Source organism: Ischnura elegans, chromosome 12 (assembly GCF_921293095.1).
Source record: "Ischnura elegans chromosome 12, ioIscEleg1.1, whole genome shotgun sequence".
NCBI lineage: Eukaryota > Metazoa > Arthropoda > Insecta > Odonata > Coenagrionidae > Ischnura > Ischnura elegans.
This window is the reverse complement of record NC_060257.1, coordinates 17,281,585-17,301,513: the sequence shown is the minus strand read 5'-3', so window position 1 is coordinate 17,301,513 and position 19,929 is coordinate 17,281,585. Positions and strand designations below refer to the sequence as shown.

General features: G+C 38.2%; 1 protein-coding gene across 1 annotated transcript in view; it reads right to left on the bottom strand.

The window, feature by feature from the left end:
• Positions 1-2,784: 2,784 nt before the first annotated feature.
• The window catches only part of LOC124169717 (serine protease filzig-like), a 95,046-nt gene continuing 77,901 nt past the window's right edge, over positions 2,785-19,929 (bottom strand). Inside the window, exons 3-7 of the mRNA XM_046548404.1 lie at positions 11,476-13,185; positions 9,950-10,139; positions 8,732-8,997; positions 7,109-7,263; positions 2,785-4,219 (exon numbers count right to left, since the gene is read on the bottom strand). Of these exons, the coding sequence (XP_046404360.1) occupies positions 4,055-4,219; positions 7,109-7,263; positions 8,732-8,997; positions 9,950-10,139; positions 11,476-13,185 (2,486 nt within the window). The 3' untranslated portion in view covers positions 2,785-4,054. The remainder of the gene's footprint in view (positions 4,220-7,108; positions 7,264-8,731; positions 8,998-9,949; positions 10,140-11,475; positions 13,186-19,929) is intronic.

The following is a 19,929-nucleotide window of genomic DNA, read 5'->3' as shown; positions in this document are numbered from 1 at the left end:
TATTCCCAGGCGTAGTGTCTCTTGAGTATTTGCTACCATAGTTTTCTACTGACGGCGGCGGAAATACTGGTTACTCATGCGCATTGCTGCCTACGAATAAAACTGTTTCAGTTGCTCTTTTATTTGATGCTCATTCATAGCTCCATGCCTATCATTTATAGCTCCAAGTTAAATATAATAAATATCATTAAATATTTATACCCCGCTGTTCCTTGAGAAACATACTGTATTTACCAGCTCTACTTGTAGCTTTTAACTTTATGTAACACTTTTTTATTTTGAAGATTTCTCCTTCAGTGATTTAGAACTTCCCTTCCTAATATTGTCAGCATGTCCGCTGTTGGTATGTTATGGTATCTGGAAGAGGCGACCGAGAGCTGAAGTAATTTGCGCCATAGGAAAAAAAGGGTGGAGTGAAACACATTCGTCGGCATAGTAGCATACTCTTAACCCTTTGAGCGCCAACCTATTTTCTAGGTACTATGCTAAAAGTGCCCAGGCATTTTTGCTGATTATGCTGTAGGTTAGGAAAAAATAGAATTCAAGAAGAACTAAAGGCATGTATTCTAAAACTTAAGGAAATCTTTATATCATTTGGTTTCACCTTTTTATTGTATTATTTGACGAGTTTTTGGTAATATGATTTTATTTTTATAATTTAAAGAAAATAGTTGATGTTAAAATTAAATGAATGTTGACTATTGAATGATTAGTGAACTATCAGCATCTAAGAGTGTCTTTGGGTCTACATTCTAGGGGTTAACGAAAGGCGCCAAGAGCACAACGGCTTAACGTCCCATCCGACGGACGTAGGTCGTAGAAGTTTTGCCTAGTATTTTTATTTTGCCTTTATGATCAATTTTATCGAGCATTCTTTCTTATTTTTTATAAATCATGGTTCCAAAAATTTCTCTAATTCGGTTTTCTCTTCTTTGTTATTATTTTTATTTCTCCTTGTCATACCATGAGATCTAGATCACAATCCTTACCTTTATCCTCTGCTTGAAACGTGGCTTAGTTTTTTAATTTCCTCCAGAATTCTAAAATAATTAAATGAATATATTTGGTACGAGCCTTGTTTTTTTGCCATCTCTCCAACGTGTAACAATAATTTCATGGTGAATACAAATTGTGTGTAGCAATTAATTTTATCATCTCCATGAATCTACTATCTCCTATAATCTACTGTCTTCTATATTTGAAAACTTTTCTTTCCAAAATGTCTTTCATTACCTATTTTTAACCTTATGTACAGCAATTTTATTCTAGTTGTTGTTAAGATCCTATCTTGTTTTGTTTGTAGGGTGTTCACCTCGATCGCAGAAAATTTTTATTGCTGGGAGACTACCGCAGAATTTTTTTAAAATCTTATTACCCTTTTTTTCAATCTTTCATTCAATATTTAATCGATCTTTCGAGAATCCTTTTCTCTTTCGATATTTAATACCCCTCTCACATCAGTTTGAAGTATTCGACCTACTGTCATCTGGTTCTGCTAAACTTTCCCATATCTCTGTTTTTTACCCATTTTTTGCAAATTATTATATTTTTACGCTCCTAATAATGTGCCAACGTTCCAATTACCACATTTACCCGTTCATTTCATGTCGTAAAGCCCATTCTCATATGTAATTATAGTAGAGGTGTTTTCTGTCGTGGTTCCATGCATACGTCCTTTGGCAACTTCGAGATCCTATCTCCATTGTTTCCTGTGTAGATATAAACCCTAATCGAATGATTCCATGGATTGACAAAAAACAAATCCACATTACCAGTATAAACTCGTTGTAGGAACAATATAACTTTGGCCTAAAAATAGCTAATCCCAATCCTTGTCCAATCCATTTAATTGTTAATCTAACATTTTCACTGCATTGGGGAATGAGGAGTAGGTTTCGCCTCAATTTTTAACATTTGCTCTTTTTTTAAAGCATGTACTTGAGGTAAAACGTCTCCTTCTGATTGACCTCTAGAGACCCATCCATTGCTTCAGGATTGAACTCAAAGAGCAGGATGATTCAGTTCAACACGGTTACCTTTTGTAAACGAAAAGTTAATATTAAAATAGCACTGAGTTTAAAGGATCAGAAGTATCACTTTTATAGAATTTATTGTCCTATATCAGTTGATTGATCAGTATGTATTTCAGCATTTGATGTATTTCAGGTTTTTTAATTGTGTTTTTCAGTGTTTAAAATATCAATGGAACCTGTTAGTACCAGCGAAATCTAAGTTTTTTTGCCTTAAACCTTAGAGACATTTGATAAATATTCCATTGCCATGAAAATATGAGGTGGTCTTGCAAAAAAAATTCAATAGGTATTATTAATAACGAGTCCTCTTCAGGATACCACAGAAAAGTGACGGCTACTTCTGAATGCAACTTTTCGCTGATATACGCATTACAAGTTTGATAGTAGAGGGCGGCCTTATGGGCAGAGCTTTCGATGATTATTTTGATGCATTTTTTATATTGAATAATAGCTCGTCTTATTACAACTTACGATAAAGTTAAAACAAAGGTTTTTCTTGCTGATCATCGAATATCCTCAATTACCAATTTTTAGAAAGTTTGCTCAGGTGCATTACAAAAAAAAGTGGAAATCCTTTTTTTTTGGAGAGTTAAGCACCGTTTATTTGAAATATTTCTGAGTTTATAGTCCATCAATTCTAAAAACAAAAACTTCACCCTTTACAGCCGAAGTGTTCCGATATGTCCCTCACAATATGTGTCAATCCATTTAACATGCAATTTTTTTAGTACAAATAAATACAAATCTTCAATTTGTGAAAACAAAATGGTTTATTTTTCGATTTAATGGAAAATAAAAATATACATTACCATTTATAAATATAATAAGAAATAAATATTTATAACCTCGTTTATCAAAAAAAACAGGTAAGGTTAGAAACCCCCTCTCATTGCATATAGCTCTGTTCTTCTTGTGAGAGTTTTTTTTTCCTGTTGTAACTGGACGAGTTTATGTATCTCACTAAAATCAATCGCACATCATCTCTTGGTACGACACTTACTGTCTTTCACACCATCACGATCACACCTTTTTATTTTGAAAGGAACCATCATGAAATTAATTTACCTAGCATTCGGTAGATATAAAAGTTAGTCACCTTATGCTAACTACGCAAGTTTCCAAAAATACAATTAGTTCATGCCCAAATTGTGAACTTTAAAGCGACAGTTAAATTTTAATACCTTTTCTCTATATGGTTGTGAAATAATTCCTGAAGTGGCATAATCGTAATTAGATATCCACCCACAAAGGTAGGGCAGTGGGTATTTTTTATTCATATTTAACTGTGGCTGTTTAATCTAAATTTCGCAATTTTCATCGACAAAGATGGCTATTCTTATTAAAAACGCGTCTTCATATGATATCGTCTCCAGAACTGTTCTTTAATAAATTATCGAAAGTGTATAACACCATGTCTTTGAAATGCAGCTTTGATTATTACTTAACTAGATAATATTGCTTAATAAATTATTTGAACATCAATTCAGAGAATAAATCCCTTAAGGTTATAGCACTGGAAAAAATCTGAAAATTATATTGTCATTGAAATAATTTTCTCTTTCTTTACCATAAAAACTTAAATATGAGCGGTATTATTGCTCTTCTCTTTCGGTTTTAATGTCTGTCTATCCCTTAGTGTTTTCGCACTATCCTGTCTTCCAAGGAAGAACAGGTAGATAAGTCTGTTTTAAATAATTGTCAAATGTTTTTCCATTACACGTACGTCCACTTATGCGTTACGAGTTCATCACAGCATATTCTCCGCAAATAGAGGCACAAAAAAAAAACAAACACACACTATGCAATCAAGCACCAAGTACGTTTAACGCTGCAAATCTTTTTGAGTTTTTGCTCGCGAGACATTGTTGATTGATGTCTTCTTTAACCGGTTGTCATGGAGACGTCACCGCTTGCGGCTGTCCTTGTTTCTGGTTGGCCGCAGATCGAGAGCGGAAGGCAGCGGCTTACTAAGCGGCTTTAAGCGATGACCCATCTTCTGGAAACGCTGGGATTTTGACTGCTCACTCGACCCCCGTGATAGAATGTAGCCAGGGCTTGTAATACGTTGTCCTCATGTATACTCCTGGGAGGTAGGGAGCAGCGCATTTGATTCCGTGGGATACCGTACCGATGAGAACCCATCTGCCGTCATCTCGCTCTGCCATTAGCGGCCCGCCGCTATCACCCTGAGGAAAAAAAAAAGAAAATTTGGATGGTCGTTTTATAGCAACTATAGGAAGTGGAGAGAGTAGTGCATAATTTAGTTCCAATAAATTGATCTGGAAGAGCAAAACACTGACATAGTGGCCTTCTCAGTATTTTGCAATAACCTTTTCTATAGAGGAAATAGTTCTTAACCCTTAGCTACACACGCCCGCAAGGGTACAGCTAAGTGCACGCTTGCGGCTTTTTTGCCGCACTTAAATAATTCTGGTTTTCCTGAATATGCTTTAAAATTTTAGGGCATTTTATCGGATTTTTATTACTTATAATAATTTAAAGCACTTAAAATAGTTTTCTCTTTCATTTATAAACGAAAATAAAGCGTATTAATATGCAAATATCTTGATTAATACTTTTAGTAATTTTTCTTAAGGAGTTGCGGACGATAATGTTCTTGTATGAGGAATAAGCACAGGAATAAAATACCAAAGTGTGCCATGTATACGCAGTAAATGCGCTATTTCGAATTTTCGAAAAATGCTGCTAAATCCTCGCTTAGCGTGTAATTAAGGGTTAAGCAACATTCCTCTCTCCCCCAGAGTTTAGTTTTGAATATGTCCCCCGCCACCGCTTAGCCGTCATGTAATGTCCGTAGTTTATTGATTGAACCTAATAAGGATCTATTAATTTCCATTCACGAATATTATTGGTATTTCTCTCACCTTGACTGCACTTGAATTTGTTTATCAATAGCAAAATGCCTCCAGGTGGTATAGTTGTTAAAGCATAAATTGTTTTCTTAATTTTGTAAGTGCGCACTCCACGCTTCGTTAATAGTGAGCAATTATTTATTGTCTTTCTTATAAAAATGTTAACATCTGTGTTCCTTTAGGAAAGCCAGTAATAATTCATTTTTAATCTAATTTAACATAAAAATTAGATTTTCGAGAGCATCCAGGATAATATATGCTTTGACCAGTTCGTGTGGTGGCAATCCCATATTGGTAGATGGAAAGGTAAGTATAAATCTCCTCATTCTTACGTATGGTGGCGAAATTTAGGAATGCTTTAAAGCAGGGGTTCCCAAACTTTTTTGTACCACGCCCCCCCCCCCCCCCGCTGCACATATCAGCTTTCCATTTTGCAATACTCTATTTCCACGGTGCCGTACAAACCAACTCCTACTTGTGCAAGTATTTGTACTCGTGCAAGTATGTGCCTACTTGATACGGTGAATAGGTAGATTTTTTTGTTCACTGTTGAATGCGGTAACGCAGAATGGAAAGATTCAATAATTGTACGGATGATGAAAATTAAAACAAGTATTACATGAAAAACGAATATAATTACCTGTAACCTTCTTTGATAAAGTTAACAATTTTATTGAAACTTTACAAAAACAATTATGAAAACTTAGAAAGACTTTATGTCAAAGATTTGAGGAAATTATTTTTGTAATTTTTTTATTTATTTCATTTGGGAGTCACGTCCCCCCAGGAATTTCTCGACGCCCCCCCAGTTTGGGAACCCCTGCTTTAAAGGATAAAAATTGGGAGTGTGGAATTGTTTAGAAATGTTTACAATGATGGACAGAGCTTACCTATTTCAAGTAAAGATTAGTTCATTGAGTTTACTTCATTGTTCCAAGTAGTTGCTCCTTGGGAAATGAACCGCAAGCGCGAAAACTCTGTCCAAAATAATGCATTCCTTCCTGGGATTCTTCCATTTATTATTGAATTTGTTGAAAATAAATGCAAAAAATGTAAAAGGAGTTACCAAATTGCCACGGAATGGTTTTCTTGATGCAAAATCCATGTTTTATTTATAATAAAACTTACTCGAAAAAGGTAATTCAGTACTGCATGCATTATTCACGCAATGTATATAATATAACGAATATTATTAAAAAGGAGTAAATTCAATGATTAGAAACAAAATTTTAATGAATTTACTTAGCTCTTAAATAGTTCTGCGAGTACGTAATCAAGGTGAGGTTAAGGGAAGTTCACGCGCTTTCCTGGAGATGGGAAGAGTATGATATATTCTCCAGCAGGCAGGCGATTAAATTGATCAATGTGATTACATTATTCTTTTGATCCGACTCGTGTGCTTCTCGTTCCTCGTCATCAAGTTTAATATTGGTACACCTTTTCATCGCACGCATGCACTCTGACACCAAATAGCTTGTCAGAATCGGTAAGCAAGTGCTAACCATTTTTGAAGAAGGTGGTCTGAGAAACGAAGTATATATCATTTTCATAATAACCTTATCCACTGACAGCATAAAATCATAGGTTTATCGAGCTATTTTTTGTGATGCTAGCATTTGAAAATCAAAATTTTCAGTCTTTCATGGCGACACTTGTCTGGCCATAGTAAAAGAACAGAAAAAAGGCTAGAATTATGCGTCGTTATGGTGAGAAAACTGAGGATATGTTCGTTCCAATTGAAAAATCATGCTAAAGTAAAGTTTTCGATCGCCGCGACGCGTCGCCTGGTTACTCTTTGATTAGTAGATGAATTCTGAATATGAAGTCTAATCCCGTTAGGCACATGATAATGGCGCTTCCATCAGCTCAATTGGGTGTATAAGTATGAATTAAATATCAATGCATTGAATCATCCATGTTATCTCTACCTTTATTTTGCTTTTTACCCTCGGTGTATGTCATCAACGATGGCAACATATTTTTCATGATATATGCATGGAGAGTTTATTTGAACCACGTAGTCCCTGACTACCTTTTAGCAAATCATTTCCACATTTCATGTTAAAATGGACTAATACACCCTCTTTATACACCGAAAAAACGTTATCTACTGGTGGTTGAATTCTCTCCCGGATAATTTGAGTTAATAATTCGTCAAAAAAGTATTTGGAGTAGTGATAATTGTTTTTTTTCCATACTCACCTCGCAAGAATCCTTCTGCCCGTTGGCGTATCCGGCGCAAACGAAGCTGTTGAGGATGGACTTGGCGTGTCCAGCCGTCTTGAACATCTCTTGACACACTGAATTCTCCAGCACTGGCACCTGCACTTCCTGCAACACGCTCGGCACACCTCCACCTGCAGATCGGAGTATTGCGTCAGTTACTGGTGAGTAGAGTGTAATGAAATGGATAAAAGATAGTGAGGAGGGGGGATAAAGATGGACAGCTGCCGCCAATATGCATAGATCACTCAGTGATCAATTTGGACAGTTGCTCAGAAATAATTCATAATTTAACGAATTTCTTTATTTATTTTATTTTTTATTTATTCTCAAACTACCGAATATAGCGCACAATGGCCATTTTACATCGGAGTAATCAACAACTTCAACAATGAAACGTACTTGAACAACCATGCCCTGGACAGGGGAAACCTACCCAGGCGGGACTCGAACCCGCGACCTCTTGTTTGGCAGGCGAGGACGTTACCTCGCCGCCACCGAGGCCGGCAATCTGAATGAACTTCAGAGAAATTCGGTGTGACAAACGACGTTGGTAGCGGGTCAATTCCTCCGCCTGGATCGCTTCCTCAATGTTATCGGAAGATACGGTCTCATGGGAAAACCTCCCTTCCAACTCCACCCTCCAAAATATACATATTTATGATGATTACGCCACCTCGAAAGTTTCTGGTTAGAACATTTATTCAAAATTTGGTAGCTGTCAGCTGTGTAGTAAATTAACGTTACAACTTTTTACAAACGAATTAGATTATTTAGAATCTTGGATAATTTATTTAGTTTGGCAACTTCGTATAAAAACACGTCAAACTTTAATAAAAAATTTTCCTTCCTCAAAACACTTTTATTGACAATTATTTGGCCAAAAGTTTCAGGAAAACAGTCATTGAAGAGAACTGGCACAAAATCAATATATCGTATAAAATATGCCACGCATAAATTATTTATATATACATGTTTAACAAAATGAACTCTTTACAGGCAAATGATGTGAAATGTGACCGGAAAATTATATGAAATATGATAGATTTAGCGAATTTTACTTCGTCTACACCATTATGTATATTAACTGGCTACATTGACTATGGATTGAGGGCTCAAGGGGAGCCCTCCAAGGATACAAATCACCGGGGCTGGGAACCAAGCGCATGGCTTGTACGCCCGATCACCCGGGGAGGGGCTGGAGAGGAAGGGAAAAGGAGAGAGGCGCCGCCGCGATAGGAGCCCGACGACGCCTCTGGGAAAGTAAAGGAGCGGAAGGAACTGGACGGCGAAAACACCTCAGCGCTATAGAAGCGAAGAGGGCCCTACTATAAGCGAAAGCTATTAATGTTCTAACGACTTTGGAGAATTATTCTATGAGGAAGAATGATCCAACGATCAAATCGTTAGATGTATCGTTAGATAACTATAATAGATAATAGGCTACATTGACAGTCAACTTCCCATAATTTTTTTTCGGATTGATTACAAAATGAATGGTCTGTTTCCCGAATGATTGGCATGTAAGCAATAGCAATAGTCTTCTGCGTTAGATATCCGCAAAACAAAACTGGGAAATGTCTGGTAGGTGTCGTGACGTACCGTATTTGAGCCTTCCCCAGCCGGTGACAGTGGCCACGCGTCCCGTGAAGTCCTCGTTGTTTCTGGGCATGCAGATGGGCACGATGTGCTGCTGGTACGTGACGGGAGAGTCGAGCTCCAACAGGGCCAGGTCGTTCTCGAAGGTGGCCGCGTCGTAGCGGCGATGCACGATCACCCGCCTCACGTTCCTCGTGATGGCGCGACGCGACTCCAGCTCACTCGTCAGGTCGAACTCACCAAACACGGCCACAAGAGAAGCCAGGAAACTGGAAAGCAGAACAAAAATTTGGTATCAACGAAAAGCCTCATCAGTTCGCTTAAACAGGAAAACATACTAATCTTCAATTTGGAAAAAAATCTAAATATATTCTTCTTATCGCACTCCACTAAAAGTCATTGCCTAAAAATAATGAGCATTTTGTAATACGTTCCTTATAAATCAATTTTGATAATGCAGCAAACTTAGGTTACTCTTACTGCTATGATCATAGTTCATCATACTATGGCTGGACAAAATTATGGTAACACTAGAATTTATACGTCCTTTTGACCAAAGAATAACAGCCTTAATAAAACTTAATAGTAAACCCCTGCTTTTAGTGCTATCAGTAAATAATTACTCTGGATGAAGTCAAAATGTGTAAGTCACAAATAATTATTTAAACTCTGTTGTAATTGTGTACTAAACGTAATTTTGTAATGAAAAACATATTCATGATATCATCCGATTCTTTGTAGTTTAACCTAATATTTTTTAACCTTTAAGGAAATGTCAAAACTGGAACTTCTCAAAAAAATATTTCTAAGAAATGAAATTAATTTTGTTTGAATCACGTAGTCGTATAAAAATCTCTACAGTTGGATGATTTCCAGTACCTAGGATTAGTTGCATGTTGACAATTATGTGAAAATAAGACTTGGTGCTTTCCTGGCGCACGACTTGGATCACTTTTTGAGGTGAGCTGAGTTAAGTCTAGTGAGAGCTGTTCACTCAGGGCCGACGTTCCAATGGCTCTGCCTTCTTAACTCTGCCATCGTCCTCAAGGCGATGAGCGAGCACTCAATGGATGAGGACGATGGCAAAGTTAGCCATTGAGACGTCGGCTCTGACTGCACAGCTCACCTGATAGGAATCCCGTAAAGAATTAATCCACAATTACAAGTTCCCAGTTCATTCAAATGGTGATGAAGTAGAGTGAATTCGTGACTGGCTCTCACCCCGGTTGGCAGTGAGCTGCCGTGACGACGTATCTGGACGTGATGAGCACTCCGCCACACTTGTTCTTGGTGAAGAGTCCCAGCCACGTGGACTCGCGGACCAGCACCTGCCACGGCCACTCGCCGAACGTAGCACCCTTGCCACCCACGATCCGTCCCTTCTTCTTCATGAGGGGTCTGACGCCACACGCTGCACCACACGTGTAGTCATTCATAGGCATGCGGCATGAGAAAAAACATATGGATGAGACACGCGGCAATAAGAACACCATATCAATCAATTTTCTACGCTAGATGGATGGCATTCCGTCATCTACATGCTCGGCCTTGAAACATGCAGGGTATAATAGAGACTGATACAACCTTCCAAAAAAATAAAAAAAGATCATCAATTGTTACTACAGAACAATTGTTCAAAAGAATAAATTAAAAAAATAATACTCTAATACAAAATATGTTTAAAAATAAAAAAAATATCAATAAATAAAATGAAATCAAATATATTGTATTCATATCTCTTTGTAGTTGTACTATTTTTTAGTATTAAAGTTTCATCTTCACACAAACAACATTTCAAACAACAACAGAACGTAAGCGCACAACAGCTGTAAAATTAAAATTCTGTCTGACTGGTTGAGGTGAGGTTGACTCACCGGTACAGTAAATATCGACGCGCCCTCGGCGCGGACTATAAGTGTGACCTAATTTGTAATCACTTATGAAATAGAATATTAAGCATCACAGTGCAAGTATTTATCCTTCGACTTAATATATAATGGACGATTTCTCAAAGAGAAACGATATTTTTGAAAGAGTTTTTGTCACATTTCAAGATAGGATGGCCACCATTTTTACTGTGTGTTAAGATTCCAAAAACTTATATGACTAACTCTCCAAAGCATTTTCTATAATAGAAATAACTTATGAGGCATGGTAGTGACAGATAGTCATGACAGATATATCCTTCGATAATTGCGATCAATCCTCAAATAGAATAGTAAACATTAGAGCCATATGTGTGTTTACCGTTCGAAGATCATATGCCATCGATGATTTCTCAAAAAAAATAAATAAATTGAAAGTTTTTTTATCACATGTTAAGATATGATGTTCATCATTTATACCCTGTGTTAAGATTCTGAAGACTAATGTGATTGGGTACCCCAAGCATTTTGTTTGCTAGCATTTACTTAAAGAATACCAATTTTTACATGTCCCAGTAAAAATACTATAGAATTATTGTTCCAGGTTTTTCATTCATAAGTTCAAAGCAATGGCGACTTTACTATTTGAAAACCTTAGCATAGAGATATTGATATATAATAATGACATGAATTTTAGAAAGGGTTTTAAAAATAATTCATTAATTTAAGCTATAGGAGGGTACGAATACAAGAGATTATATACCCTCGCTTCCATATTTTGAGAAAATAACCAAATAATCTTTCATGTGATGCGAAATCCATATACTTCCAAGAAATATGAATGGGTAGTGTTATAAAACCTTACTCCTCACGTTTCCTTACCGTTTCTAAAGTCTCCCGCCGGTCTCTCTGTCGTCGTTGGCCTTGAAGGACTTGAAGTCGCCACAACTGGATCTGCCAGGGTGACAGCCGCTGTCGGCGCGGCGATAGTTGTTGTGGTAGTTGGTTTTGCCGTAGTCGTCTTTTTCGGTGGCTTCGGCGTCTCTGTCGTGCTCGGTAGGATAGCTTCGGCCACTAGAGCTTCCGTTGTCGGTCTGGTTGGTCTGGGCGTCGGTCTTTTAGTCGGTGGTCGAGGCGGTCTCGTCGGTTTACTCACGGAACCAGGGGGTTTCGTTGGTCTGCTTCCAGACGGTGGCTTGGGTGTCGGCTTAGCCGTAGGTTTAGTAGGCCTTGGAGGTCTCGTGCCTGGTCGCTGCGGCTTCTCTGGAACCGTTTCGTCAGCGACGACCGGTGACACTTGCGGCCTCTTTGTGGGAAATGGTCTCTTTGTCGTTATTTTGGTTGGTGGCCTTCTGGTAGTAGTCAGGTAGTTCAGAGATGGGCTCAGCGGCTTTACACCGCCCGTTGTATTCTGTCTGAGTACCACATCCTGTAGCACGTGGAAGTCTACAGCCAAGGAGGAGACTATGTTCGATACTAGGGCGGACACTTTATCGTTCAGGGCTGGATCCTCGAATACTGGGGTAGTTCCTTCTATGGGCGTTGTAGTGGACGGTGTCTTCGGAGTTGTCGGAGCAGCTGTGGTGATGTCGATCTCGTCCGGAGAAATCTGGGTTGACTCCTCCGCTGGTGGTGCAGATTCAGGCGCAGATGGGCCTGATTCGGACGCTGATGGTCCTGATTCTGGCGCTGATGGTCCTGATCCTGGCTTTGGTGGTACGTTTTCGGGCTTTGGTGGTAGGTATTCAGGCTGCTCCACATCTGAAGGCTTAGATTCTTCGTCCAGATCTCCCAACTCCTCGCCAACATCCTCGTTATCTCCATCGTTAAGTGGCTTACCTCCAACAGAGTTGGAAGGTGATGGGGTCTGTGGTGTTGTTGGGCTATAAGTCGGTGGATTGGGCCTTATTGTTGTTCCGGGTTCCAGCAGGTCCGGGTGAGGGTTTAATAGGACTATGACAGTCGGAGGCGGCGGACGCGTCTGCTGCGGCCGAATTGCCCCGGGTGGGTCCCTAGTTGGCGGGAAGGACGTCGGGGAGTCTGGACGAAGTTGTGGGGGGTGTCCGTCCAGCATGGAGATGATGTGTCCTATCGCGTTTGGGAGATCAGGAGGGTCGGTGACTGGGGGTGACACTCCGGTTGGTCTCTTTGACCAGGTCGGGGACGAATCCAGCTGGGGCTGAGGCGGTAGTCGGGATGGTGGATAGAAAATATCCAAGGGGATGATGTCCGTGTCGTTGAGAACCGTCCCGTTCTCGTAGACCAAGACGGTGTCCGTGTGCAGACCAGGGTTCAGTAATCCTGGTGGTGCGTGCGGTGGCGGGGTTGGAGATGAAGATGGCGGCCTTGTTGGTCGGGGACGGGGCGGGGACGGACGACGAGTGGAGGTGGGGACTGGTAATGCGGGGGGCAGGGTGACCCCCGGCGGCAGACGACAGCAGGCGCCGAAGAGGAAGCCGTCCATGCAAGTGTTTAGAACCTCCCCCTTGCGTCTCTGGCACTCGTGGTTGAACATGCAGACGCCCTCCTCATCCGATTTGGCCGCCTTGCATGGCTTCGGGACGATTCGGTAACCGCCGAACATTTTGGACGCTGAAAATAGATAATTTTTAAGATTCAGTAGACATATGTACCTCTTCTTTGATGTCTGAGAACAAATTTTATAGTACTACAATTCCATTAATCGTAAAATTCTACCCCAACTTAGAAAGAATATCAGATATCCCTCATGTTTGATCCCTGAGGACAAACTGTAGATTATTAGGTCAGCATGAGCTGTAACATATAATTTCAAATTGGAAATGTTTGAAATTTAAGGAAAGCGAAATCTATTCATAATAACGGTCATTTTACTAGTGGAAATGGACTAGGCGAGTGAAAAATACGCAATAGTTTTCCTATAGAAAAAAGATCTCTCCACATAAATTTTTTTACTAGCATTAACGCAATCAATTGGTCTCAAAATCGGTGAGATTGCGCAATCTTGTTTTTGACTCTCGCTCAAAGCTTTCGTTTAATTTAGCTCAAAGATATATTCAGAAAATCATTGTGACACATTTCTGTCCCATCTTAATTATTTAATTTTGGTGTTCAAAAATTCAGGGAATTAAATAAAATGTCGAAAAGGCTGGATTTCCAATAAAAACAGTTTTCATGGTAACAGCATCCAAAATAATGTTTACATTGCCATGGCTCAGTAACTAAGGAGTTGTGACCCCATGTTTATAGGACAAAAAATGTTTTAAACTGTCTCCCCTACCACTTCCTGAAGAATTGCAGATTCCTCATGAAACATCCTATGTGGTCGGGATGAAGTGAACGGCCTAAGAAGATAATGCGTGACGATTAAGCTGGAGAAAAATCATTTAAATTATCGCGTTGAGAGTCCATTGAACTTTTGAGCACTGTATGCGTTACATTGAATATTTACCTTTTATCTTAACGAGCCTATGATTGTGGAAGATATAAATAGCTCTCTCAAGTCACGACTGAGGTAGTAAAGTACATAGGAGTCATTCGCACAATCTTTGTTTGCGTTATCAAGCAAGGTGAAATGAAGAAACTGTTAACAAGCGTAGAGGTGAAGGAAACACTATAGCCTTGATGAGGTATACTTAAATAATCTTCATAGCCAAGTGAAAAATCCAGTTAACAATGCTATTACTCCAGAAAGAGGAGTAAAACCCTACTTCTGCCATTGAGTACTTTTGGCAAGATAAATACGCTGCTTTGAATAACCTGCAGTCTTACTTTGCTTCTAGATGGCGGTGCCAATATAATTGTTAATTACAATCAGATGACGATCAATATTTATTTGATTGATTTTACTGCTAGACTTGCTGCAGGTATTAATTATTTAAATTGGTTCAATGTAAGTAACAGAATCAATGAGACGTTGGGTGTTCATCAAATATCAATGTTTGGAAAAATTAATTTAAAATTACCACAAATAACTATGGAAAGTTAAATTTAAATACTGTCGTTCAATGATGAGCATTAATGTGCGCGTCAAGTTCCTTCCTACCACAGCTAGCCTCACCATTAGCTAATTAATACCTTGGCAATTGCGAGCCCTTATTCCCTTATTCCATCCATCTTACTCGAATCCAAGTATTATTAGTTTGTACTTATTAGTGCACGAATCTTATAAAATATGTCTACTGCCAATTGGATACCTAGAAAGGGTTAAATGGCGCTCCCTTTGACATCATTAGTACACCATGATACGCGTAAGATGATGGTCAGTAGTCCTAACTGATTGTTGATTTGAGTTACTATAAACGGTAATTAAGAATCTGAGCTTTTCCCGGTGAATAGCGTGGATGAAAGCTTCTCGGGTTTCACACCGGGTCAGGGTCTGCATGGTGTAGGCCGACGTTTCGTTGGGAGACTTTCCCAACATCCTAAATATCGAAACACCGCGACATCGGCATCATCAGCCCTGAGGATGTTGGGAAAGTCTTCCAACGAAACGTCGGCCTACACCATGCAGACCCTGACCCAGTGTGAAACCCGAGAAGCTTTCATCCATAAATGGTAACTTCCTAACGTCTAAGATAACTTCTTTCTACGAAGGATATAGCTCGGTACGAATTCGTTCCTGCCAAATGTCTGTATACGTGTAGCAGATTTTCAAACAGCCTTATAGACTACTAACGGGTGTTCTCTCCTGGTTGATCCACTAATCGGACCCCTAAAAACATTTGCTCCCGAGGATGAAACGCGAATATGGGCATCTTCACCGCCCATGCCTTACCATTTGATGGTGGCTCAAAGATTTCGAGCTTATCTCTCGGCCCCATTCTCACGACGCATAGCATACAAAAGATGCCGCCGTAAGTCTTTCTCTTCGTATCCGGCTGGCGATATTTCACCTTAGCCCTTATTCCCCAGGGCTCTTTCGGCCACTCCTTCGTTTTTTTCATCGCGGAAGAGCGTGGGTGGATGAGGAGAGCAGAAACCCGGTCAGGCTACACACTCAAAAACCGCAAAAAATAACCGGGTGAGAAAAAAATTTGAGCTCGCCATGCTTGGTTCTTCCGAATATAGGTCTGCCGTGTACGGATCGCTTGTCTCTTGCCATGATACTCCAAAACATGCGACTTGGTTTAATGGTAGTTTCGATTTCCTCGGGCAAAAAGGTGGCCCTTGCTCTAAAGCGTTTACGATCAAACGACACCGGGGGAAATAGAGCGATATAGCACTGTCTTTCGGTGCTCTAATCGAGTGCTTCCACAATTTTCCTCAACAGCCATCACTTTTGAAGTACTTTTGGTTTATCCCTTCTTTTATAAATACGTTAGCAGATGACTTTTATCATCACTTATATAAAAAATGCTGGTTGACATACTCTATGATTAGGAGTTTGTATATTTTAGATTTGTTCACAGCATTTCATCTTTCTCTTTGTTCAACATTTTTTCTTCACTCTAAGCTTTTACTTGTTTTTATTTCTCAATCCCTTTTATTACAAAACACTATATTTAATTAATTAACCATTCACTTAATTTACCACCATAATGAGCTGATGCAAAAATTATCCCTTTTATGGAATAGTACACAATTCCATTTGCTATTTTTAACTACTCTTATGAATTTAGGATAACGTGGCTGGTGTATCTGATAGTATCTTCTTTGGGTATTGGGTAGGCAATGTTACATTTGCCACCTAGGTATTCCAAGAAATAGAAGTTTTTCAATGTTTTGTATCAACATATAATTAGATTTTTATCAAATTGACGATCAAGTTTTTCGAGACAACTGTTTTCGAAAAATGTGCACAGATTTTATCTTAGTATTGTTCATGATAAATCCCATTAATTTTTTAAGATAATGATTACATGTAATCCATTGGTAGTGTGTGATCTATTGATTACATATTAACATATCTTGGTTTCAGTAAGTAGTATTTCTTTATGTCAATCGAGTGAGGAGTTAGGTGCTGCACATGTGTCAAGGGGAATGACGATTTTTATAGATAAAACTAATAATTTTTTATCATGGATTCCTGCCTATGATTCATCAAGAAACGATTACTGCAAGTACCTAAAATTTCACAAGACTAGCTGTTAAGCTATATGAATAGCATATATCCTAAAATGTGGCTGTAGGCACCCTATTACTGAAAATTAATTCCTATTATGTAGCTCCAACGGTCCAGCCTTTATACGCACGTGATATCTTACCAGAAATTTTCTGTTTTCCAAATTAGTCACACGGCATTCACTAACAATGGCTCATCTGGAATGTAAGAAAATATCACTCTGGAGTGCACATTTTGGTATTAAGCTAGGACTGGTGTTTTCTATAAAGAATACACATTGCCTCTCACTGTTAATCTGACTTCGAGATTGGATAAATTGTCCATCAATGAGAAGATTTTAACGATTATCGATTTCTCAAATTTTAACTGAAGTGTTCGTCATTCATGCCTAAGGATATTTCCATATGGGCTCTGTATGAATCAGATCTCCTCCCATAATTTTTGAATCGATGGAAGCCGTGGATATAGCTTCGGGGCAGAAGAGTCTGCAGTCCGTTTGAGTTCTTTATTGTCTCACCTTCCGTTATAATGAGGGTCTTCCAGTGATCCCATCGACGTCAAATGCAAAATATTTGACCTAGGCCCATAAAAGTGGGAGCAGTTGGGGAGCGTGAAGAGGATTCCAAGAAGATTGATCACGACTTCCCCGTTTCATCATGATATCAGCCAAAAACTCAATTTTAACCTTTTACATTTCCATTTTACTTCTTAAATATTCCGTGAAATACATTAATTATCTCTGATAGTGTAGTGCCTCACTCAATACATCAAGGACTGAAAAATGTTGGATTACCGAAAAACTTTCTCCTTGAGGTACAAAACGCAACAGTTTTAAATACAAGTTGGACCGTCAGAAAATTTTCAAATTCAGAATAAAATGATGACAGTACTTGTTCTAACCCTTATTGTAAATTCTGTGAAAAAATAATAATAACAGTTTTGCCATGTGAGAGTACAAGTATTGATATATTATAATTCGACCTCCGCGACGACTACTAGGACATAAATACGAATTCCTGTAACATCTCAAATACGGCTCCAGCTAAAATCTAAATTTCCATTATTTGTTAAAAAATTAATTAGCACTTAGAAACCAAAGGTAGTGGTTGTATAGGCTTTCCTAACTCTATCTCGAAGGTGAAATTATCAGTCTCATTCATCGAATGGTAGAATTATTTCTTCATGGCTTTCCAAAGACAGGATAATCCCGCATTAAGCTATTGGCGTCCATTATTTTTTTTCGAAGCATCATTTTCTCGCGGTACTCATGGGCACCGAAACTGTGTCGTATATTATATTATACTTATGGCTACAACTGAATTGCTGACTTTTGAAACTTTTACTAAAAAGTGCTTTGGAGGTAGTTTCTCGAACAGCATATTACACGCTACGTACCCGTTTCCATAAAATGTAACACATGCACGTATAAATTGTCCAGCTTATTAATGTTATTGCCACTCCTTGTCCCGGTAAATATGGGGAGAGATAAAAAGTGGCATATAATTAACAAATTATGTGCTAAATAATAACATAAATACGTATTTCCTATGCATTTTTTACCTTTCGGTCAAAATTTACAGCTAAGAATTCGAAATCGAAAGTGTAATTTTCACAGAAAGAACCTTATTACTCCTTACAGCCCGAAGGTAAGCGAAATTTTGAGGTTAGTGTTGTCAATGTGCCAATTGAGTTTTGTTTTTTAAGCCCAACTTTTTTTATTCATTGAGGTAAACTTAAAATTTAATGATAGAGACTGTAGTCATGAATTCATGAGGAGATCATGAGACATGAGTCATGAGAAAACAAGGAATAGGGACAGCTATCTTTGATCCCTTGTATAAAAGAACTTGTACCTAAATCGGGTTAAAAAATTGAAAAGGTAGGGATTATTTATGTGATCATTATTTATTATTATTGTTATTTATTCTTTACAATACAATGCCAAGAAAGTGACATTTCATTATATACTTAACTTGATTCCATTGATTCCTTACTCTTTATGCAAGTGTTTTTGACTCCCACCCTCAATTAGTAAAAACATTTTGCTGGAAAGTGAAGTGGGGGCATAGCATTTTCTTTCGTGTTCTTATAAATTCAATATTTTTCTATAATAATCTCAATGGCAAATAAAAATGGCAATCACTTAGCTTTGGCCCTTGTAAAAAATCACCTAAAATCATCGCATCAGCATAAAAATAGCCACATGGCGTAGGCCATCTCTGAATTATCCCGGAGGTCAATCATTTTCGCAAGTTTTTTCTTCATCTCACCCTATTAGGAGTATACTAGTTTTAAATAGAGAGCAAGCATACGCGAGTAATTCTGTCTACCCAATGAAAATTTTCTACCTTCTCCATATCTTTAAAATTTGATGTTCAATTAAATCAGAAATTGGATCAAAATTTTTTGTACCCTAATACTAATGCGAAAAATATTGGCATAAGGTATTTTTATTGTAAAAACTGACTTCAAATTTAAAAGGTAACATGGTTAAAATTGCTCAATTGCCTGGAAATAAAATTATCGGACATTTATAATAGACGCGAATAAAACTGTTTGATAGAGTGAAAACTAGATGATCAGTACATAAATAGCAATTATATCAATTCACCAATAGTTTTGATGACTTCTAAACACATTTAATCCTCACTTAAATTTGGCCAGAGTATGAATTCTGCAGACAAACGCATTTTATGAATTATGGAATGAAAAGGCCTAATGAATACTATAGTATTGTAAATATTAATCTCAAATGTGAAGAAGAGGACATTTACTTCCACTGAAGACTCCTAATTTTTATAACATTCACTTCAGTTAAGTCATCTCTTAATAAACATAGGAGAATCTTATCCTCAGTAAGTTTTTTTTCTTCTCGCCCAAACAAGTGTCTCTGCGTTTTAGGCATGGAACAAGTACGCGAAAGGTATTCTGCGAAGCTTCTCTATACGGGTGGCTGGATAAGGGGGTCTTAATGAGAAGGAAAGGGGCAGAATATGCAGGCTCTCCTGTGACTTTGGTCAGCGTGAGCTCTATCTTCAACTAATAAAATCAACTCTCGAATTCAAACTTTAAACGAGTATTGCTTCGGTTCACCTCGTTTTTTTATGAACCTCAACAAAGTAATATCCGTTAGAGCGGCGTAAATACTAGATTTAGGTATTTTTACCCATTTTTTGGTTAAATTCAATTTTGAAATTTAAATGTAAGGAAAAGGTGGATATTTTTTCATGGCCTGAAAATCAAATTTTTGTACATATATTCGATGTAAAAAGATAAAAGTCTGGTACACTAGG